At 50.9% G+C, this 7,871-nt stretch overlaps 1 protein-coding gene across 1 annotated transcript in view; it reads right to left on the minus strand.

Annotated features, from left to right (window-relative positions):
* The window catches only part of csgalnact1a (chondroitin sulfate N-acetylgalactosaminyltransferase 1a), a gene marked incomplete at its 3' end in the record, with an annotated part of 50,580 nt that overhangs the window by 32,252 nt on the left and 10,457 nt on the right, over positions 1-7,871 (minus strand). Inside the window, exons 2-3 of the mRNA XM_083657784.1 lie at positions 2,901-3,993; positions 554-1,004 (exon numbers count right to left, since the gene is read on the minus strand). Coding sequence (XP_083513910.1) covers positions 554-1,004; positions 2,901-3,287 — 838 coding nt within the window. The 5' untranslated portion in view covers positions 3,288-3,993. The remainder of the gene's footprint in view (positions 1-553; positions 1,005-2,900; positions 3,994-7,871) is intronic.

Consider the following 7,871-nt stretch of genomic DNA (forward strand, 5'->3'; position numbering starts at 1 on the left):
AAGTCCCCCCACCCCTCCCCTCCCCTCGCATCTCTCTCTCTCTCTCTCTCTCAGACACAAACACACACACACGCACACACACGCATGCACGCACACACACACGCACGCACACACACACACACACTTCTGACCTTCCAGGAATTCTTAAAAAGTAACCCAGCACTCTGTCTGCACTTTGCTTTCAGAATGGGTTGCAGACAAAAAGGGGGGAGTACATTATCCAGATCTAAGGGGAGATGTTGATCATCTAAATCAGGGGTTCCCAACTTTTGTTGTTGTTGGAAAGTTGCGAACCGGTTGTCAATTTTAATAATATATATATATATATATATTTTTTAATATAAACATAGGCTATAATATTATAGGCTGTGTGGTAGATGAAACATAGTTTCAAGTTGACGTTTATTTATGTTTGTAGTTTGTAAAAAAAACGTTTGTAATTTTTTTTTTACCGGTACCAAATGTGTTGCGGCCCGGTACCGGTCCGCGGCCCGGTGGTTGGGGACCACTGATCTAAATAGCATGCACACATCAAATCTGGCTTCACTCTCACCTTCGACGAAGTCGGACGGCGTGTAGACCTTGCTGGTCTGACTCTTCTCCCCGGTGGCCCTGCCGTCTTGCTGGGCCGGGGGTGTGTTGAGGCTGTGCAGGGCCGTCTCCAGCGCCTCGCCCAGCTCCTCCCTGCGGTCCCTCCTCACGGGCTTCTCCTCGGGGTGGCGCGTCAGGCCCGTCTCCAGCTGGTACACCCTCTGCAGGGTGAAGCTCTCGAAGGGCACCACCGCGTACTCGCTGGGCAGCCGGGTGCCGGCACTCACCTCCGCCCTCGACAGCTGGCTCCTCAGGAAGTCCTGGAGGTCGGCCTGCTGGCTCTTGGCTCCCTGGGCCTCGCCTAGGCCCCCTCCCCGGGACCCGGCCCCGGCCCCCGGTCCCTCTCCCGGGGCCCCCGCCCCCGCTGCCCTCTTCAGGCTCTCCTGCACTCCTTTCAGCTGCTGGCTGCGCTCCTGCAAGTACGGATGCAACCATTATAAGTTAAGTTAAGTTAAGTTAAGTTAAGTTAAGTTAAGTTAAGTTAAGTTAAGTTAAGTTAAGTTAAGTTAAGTTAAGTTAAGTTAAGTGATCCTTTATTTATCTGTGGCAGTAAATTATTAATTGATTGCTTATTAATTGGTTGTTGATCATTATCGACTCTGTTCCATAATGATCTATGGCTCTTCTATGATCCATCCATCATGCAGAGAATTCCTGAAGGAGATAACATGTATTTTGTCTTGTGACTAGACCAAGGTTGTATTGTCTCTTATGAAAGATCAAGGTAGCCGTGGAGTGGGAAGTGGAGATATACTAGAACTTGTATGAGCTAATGGAATTTCACAGCAGAGATCAGGGTGGGGAGGCCACCCTACTATCACTATATGAGAGTGTGAAGATGAGAGCTCGAGGCTCTCTTGATGTAAGCGTTTTGACTGTCGGAGAGACTCTGTGCACAGATGTTTACTTGTGGAATAAAAACCTCCTGATATACACTTTAAACGGGCAACTCAATATTGATGGATCAACAAGGCATTTCAACTATTTTTCCATTACATATCACCCAATGGGGAAATGCATCCTCTGCATTTGACCCATCCTCTACTAGGAACCTTTCTAGAACTAGGAGCAGTGGGCGGCCGCAGTGGGCAGCTGCAGTGCAGCGCCCGGGGACCAACTCCAGTTCTTTTGCCAGTGCCTTGGTCAGAGGCACTGACAGGAGTATTAACCCTAACATACATGTCTTTGATGGTGGGAGGAAACCGGAGCACCCGGAGAAAACCCACACGAACACGGGGAGAACATGCAAACTCCACACAGAAAGGACCTGGGATGGCCCAGGGGTTCGAACCCGGGATCTTCTTGCTGTGAGGCAACAGTGCTAACCACTGAGCCATTATAGATTTTGATAGTGCGATTATAGTCTGAGGGACAAATTTGAGTTTCACAATTATTATGCATTCATTTATTTCACAACACTACGGATAATTCACGGCGATCTCGCCCATGTTCTTATGTGTTTACAATACATTCACGCTACTGTTAGTAGATTGTTGGTTAACTGTGTTATACATCATAGGAGGTGATTTTAGCCCCTTTCAGTACTGTGTTGTCATGGCTGTGCAGCTCATACTGTACACATATAATAGTCCCTTATACGATGGTTATGAGAGGCGCTAAGAAAGGTCTCAGGCAGCGGTCGATGTTAAAACGCTCGTCTTTACAAGTGTCGCAGAGACGCAGAAGGGTTTTGTGATCAGATCCGCTATAGGTTTTGAAAAGCTCGATGCTGCTAATAAATAACTTTAAAGTGCACCCAGCCATCACAGCGCTCCACAGTGTCCCCTCTGGTTGGAAGCGAACACAGCAAGAAGGCACAGCTGCCATCTTGCCATTTTCTGAAAAATCGTTTCACCTTTTTTGTGATTGAGTGAACAGAAACACTCGGTGTAACTGAGCCGTTCCGATGACAAAGCCGTTACATTTTAAACTGCGGTTAATAGTAGGGATGTCACAATATATCGTCCCACGATATATCGCGATATCAAAACGTGACAATATGTATCGTTGAGATGAAATCTCATATCGCGAGAAAAAGAAGCTGAACATGGTGACACTGATCTGCATGTGATTGCATGCTCGCTCTCCTTTTCATTGCTTTGTTTGAACAGACGAGGGACGTTACAGACACGGAGGATGAAAATGGTGAAATGACTCAACTTACAAATCGATCGCAAAAAAATATTGTTAAAATATCGTATCGTATCGTTATCGTGAACCCAATATCGTGTATCGTATCGTATCGTGAACTGAGTGTATCGTGACACCCCTAGTTAATAGTGACATGGGTTCATGGCTGCCCTCCCTACCTGCAAGGCCTCCTTCAGCTGGGCGATCTGCTTCTTCAGCGAGGAGATGTGCAGGCGATGTTGCTCCTCGCGCTCTTGGAGCAGCACCTGGTACGACTGGGCCCCCGCCCCCGGGGGTCCTCCGCTCCGGGCGGGCCCAACTCCGCCTCCTCCTCCTCCTCCTCCTCCTCCTCCTCCTCCTCCCGCCCCGCCCCCCGCCCCTGTGCCCCCCAGGGCAGCAGGGTGGTGGTTGGGTCCGGCAGGGCGGGGCAGGGCGTGGCTCAGCGGGGCGTGGTCAGAGTGCAGCGGGCTGCACGTCATCACGTACAGGAGGGACAGAGAGCAGCAGACCAGCACCAGCACTCCCCCGACGCGCGACACCCAGGAGAGGAGGCCCCGACGCAACATCGCCAACACGCACGCCAACGCTCACCCCGTGGAGGTTAAACACCGATACACACCCAAATGTGACTGGACAGACACACAACATGTACACACACACATACACACACACACACACGGAAATGTCAGATAACCTCACACACTCCAGCCGTGACGATAAGAGTGCATTTGTGATTGGATTCTCTTCAGGCAGTGAGGGGGCCGCCTACGTTATCAGCGTGAGGTCATTGCATCAGAGTTAGCTGGTTGCCTCTCCGCTAGCGCTGACGTGCTCTAGATGCTCGCTGTGGTTTGGTCACTGGCAAAATACATTTATTATGCAAGTCACAAGAAGTCCAAAACACACTTCCTCCCTCCGCCTGGGTCCAGTCAGCTCCATGGTCGAGCTATAAAAGAGTGACCCAGACGTTGGTTACATCATGTATCACCCATCTGTGACTCATTGTGTTCACCATGTGCTCTGACTCCCTCTCCATCAGTGCGTAAGGGCCTCTTCCTGTCTGCACACAGCACTGAGAGACTGTCTCCTCAGAGGGTCGGGAGAGAAGTTAGTCCTGAAGGTCCTGGAACGCTTTGAGTGTTGATGGATGACACATCAGCCTGGAAGGCAGGAGGCTGATGATGCAGAGGTCCTATGTTCCATGAGAAGGTCTGTCCTCATGCTGCGCTCACCGGTGGTTTCCTCACGCGCCGCATGGTTCCTCTGACGGTTCTGAGGCCAGAAGAAAGCAGGAGTGAGAAAGAGAGAGAGAGAGAGAGAGAGAGAGAGAGAGAGAGAGAGAGAGAGAGAGAGAGAGAGAGAGATACACAATCATTCTTTACATATATGACCTCCACATCATGTAGAACAGATCCTGGCTTGGCCACTCTGACGTAGACGAGGGTTTGAACTGCCTCGGCCAAAACAAGCAATGTTGTCACTGATGTGTGAGGATGTGAGGCAATGTGCAAGGGTGTGTGTGTGTGTGTGTGTGTGTGTGTGTGTGTGTGTGCGTGCGCGTGCGTGTTTGTATATCAGTGAAGTCTAAAGCAAACAGGAGGATACTAGGGGATAGAAACGATCACACACACACACACACACACACACACACACACACAGACACAGACACAGACACAGACACAGACACACACACACACACACACACACACACACACACACACACACACACACTAAGTGGTGGATAAAGGCAAATAATAGAACAGCTACAAGAGTCTGGTAAATTCAGAAGATGATGGTAAATGGTAAACGGCCTGCATTTATATAGCGCTTTTATCCAAAGTGCTTTACAATCAGTAGCTACATTCACTCATTCACACACCGATGGTGGCAGGTTACCACGCAGGGTGCTGGCACACCATCGGGAGCAATTTGGGCTTCAGTATCTTGCCCAAGGACACTTCGACATGCGGACTGGAGGAGGCGGGAATCGAACCACCGACCTCTTTTATCCAAAGCGATTAGTGGACGACCCGCTCTACCTCCTGAGCTACAGCTGACATCCCTTTACTGTAATGCAGCCATATCACTGAGATGATATGGAGTCATGGTCACGATATAGATATCATTTAATACCCATATACAATATACTACATTAGCCAAACGTCCATCCATTCATCTCCAACCGCTTATCAGGTCGCGGAGGTAAGCGTTCCAGGAGGGGAACCCCAAACTTCTCTTTACCCCCAGGCCACATTAGCCAGCTCTGACTGGGGGGATCCCGAGCCGTTCCCACGCAAGCTTGGAGATATTATTAAAATCTCTCCACCTAGCCCTCTGTCTGCCCCGTGGTCTCTCCTCCCAGCTCCACCTAGCCCTCTGTCTGCCCCGTGGTCTCTCCTCCCAGCTCCACCTAGCCCTCTGTCTGCCCCGTGGTCTCTCCTCCCAGCTCCACCTAGCCCTCTGTCTGCCCCGTACGTGGTCTCTCCTCCCAGCTCCACCTAGCCCTCTGTCTGCCCCGTGGTCTCTCCTCCCAGCTGGACGTGCCTGGATCACCTCCCTATAGGGAGATGTTCCAGCTGGCATCCTTACCAGACGCCTGAACCACCTCAACTGGCTCCTTCCTGCGCGAAGGAGCAGCGGCTCTACTCCCGAGTCCCTCATGGTCGACTTCTCACCTCCTCCCTAAGAAGGGAGATGACAGCCACCCTCCTGAGAAAACCCCTCCTTCATGACCATAGGTGAGGGTAGTAGGATCGAAGATCGACCGTTAGATCAAGAGCTTAGCCAAACATGAGGGACACTGTATTTGTGTATGAATGTGGGTTTTGAATGTATGTTTCTGTGGGACTATGTTTTAGTGTTTGAGTTAGTGTGTGTATCTGTAAATGTATCTCTCATGGTGTGTGTGTGTGTGTGTGTGTGTGTGTGTGTGTGTGTGTGTGTGTGTGTGTGTGTGTGTGTGCGTGCGTGCGTGCGTGTGTGTGTGTGTGTGTGTGTGTGCGTGTGTGTGTGTCTGTTGACTCCTCACACAGTTAGCTCTTTGACAGGCCCTGCTGAAGCTGGTCCTAATGAAAGGATCAGTATATGTGGCAGAAGTGAATACTGGACTGTGCTCCAACGGACGTCTGGATCAGGGCGGACCTCCAGCTGGACCTCCACTGCTGAGGTAGGAAATCTTTGACGGGACGTCCCGGTAGTGCAGCGGTACATTCCCTGCCTACACAACACAAGGGCCGCAGGTTCGAGCCCCCCGTGTTACCTCCGGCTTGGTCGGACGTCCATACAGGCACAATTGGCCGTGTCTGCGGGTGCGGGGAAGCCGTGGGGTCCTGGTCGCTGCCTGCATTAGTGCCTCCTCTGGTTGGTCGGGGAGCCTGTCCGGGGAGGGGAGGGGAACTGGGGGGGAATAGCGTGATCCTCCCACTCGCTACGCCCTGCCGGTGGAACGTCCTCGCTGTCAGGTCTAAAACAGATGTGCCCCTGAGACGTGAGACACAATTGCCGAATGTATCAAGAAGACAATATAGGAAAAGCAATCAATCGCTGTTGTAACGTTGTTAGAGAGAAAGATTGGATCGGGCATCGGGGAGGAGAGGAGGCATTGGAGGTTTATGAAGGAGGACTCTGACTCTCACTTGGCATGAATGGGTTGATTGAGTCAGGGGTTGTTTGACTCCCGTGAGGAGAGGCACGGCTCACTAACAGCTAAATCATCCTGTCGTATTCAGCTGATGATGTCTAAACACACATCTGCTGCTGCTGCCTGCTCCATCCTGGTTGCTGTAGCATGTTGTAGTCGAAACGTTAAATAAACTGACCTGGGAGCTGACTTCAATACAGTGTGCGGACTCTATTTATTTTCTATGCTGTAGCATGTTTCCACACAATGCTGGCCAAAGCAATATTTAAGATTAATCGTATTCCATTTTCACACAGAGTGATTGTCAATATATGGCACTGCTATCTCATACAGAAAACCTGGTTGATGAGAGACTTCATTTCGGGGGAACTTCATGTCATAACCAAACGGACCGCAGATTTCAGCACGACTTCCAGTAAGACAAACTGGCAATGCACTTCAGAGAGGAAATGATGTCGTTGGACCGAGTTCTCAGCACAACTCCCCTCCCTGACTTCCACTAGAGTCAATGTTGAATAATGAATACACACACGTCACATAACTCACTTTGAAGTGTATTATTATTATTTGACTGTGTATTCTAAAATATGCAGGACACATTTGACACAGAAGCAAAACTCACACAACGTCTCCAACATGAGATAATAACGCATAGATCCTGTTCCTCTCTTGTTTGGTGATGTGACTTCCCTCTCTCTAACCCTGCCTCTGGACTGGAGAGTTCACACTGCTTTCCTCCGAGACATGGGCAGTTAGCCAGCCGCTTCTTTTCACCTGACAGGGGAAGCTTCACCGGTAGGACATCGCACGTGGGAGGATCACGCTATTCCAACGAGTTCCCCTCCCTCCGAACAGGCGCCCTTAACGACCAGAGGAGGCACCACTTCAGCAACCAGGATATTGCATGTTTTGGTGATGGGTATATGAAGGAAACCCCCCCAGGGGGCACGGGGAGAACATGCAAACTCCACACAGAAAGGCCCTTTTTGACGACCCCACCCGGGCGGCGGGCACTCGAGGACATGCGGCGGGCACACACTCCTTCAGCGTTCACAGCGTCCCAGGTGGGAATCGAACCCAGGACCTTCTAGCTGTGAGGCGACAGCGCTTACCACTGAGCCACCATGCCCCGAATATAGACTTTTTCAAGCTTGTTTACAAGCAGAACATACAGAGGCAGAGCGAGGATGCTGCATTCTCTAGTCTTCACTTCTTCAACGTGACATAAGTGATGAATGTGTTTTTCCCCCTTATCACATATTTCATTCCCTCTGCCAGAAATAGAAACAGAGATGCAACGATGAAGGAGAGAGGGAGGGAGAGAGAGAGTGAGAGAGGGAGAGAGGGAGGGAGGGAGGGAGAGAGGGAGGGAGAGAGAGAGGGAGGGAGAGAGGGAGGGAGAGAGGGAGGGAGGGAGAGAGAGAGGGAGGGAGGGAGGGAGGGAGGGAGGAGGGAGAGAGAGAGGGAGGGAGGGAGAGAGAGAGGGAGGGAGAGAGGGAGAGAGGGGAGG

This window comes from Poromitra crassiceps (genome assembly GCF_964638095.1).
Source record: "Poromitra crassiceps genome assembly, chromosome: 21".
NCBI lineage: Eukaryota > Metazoa > Chordata > Actinopteri > Beryciformes > Melamphaidae > Poromitra > Poromitra crassiceps.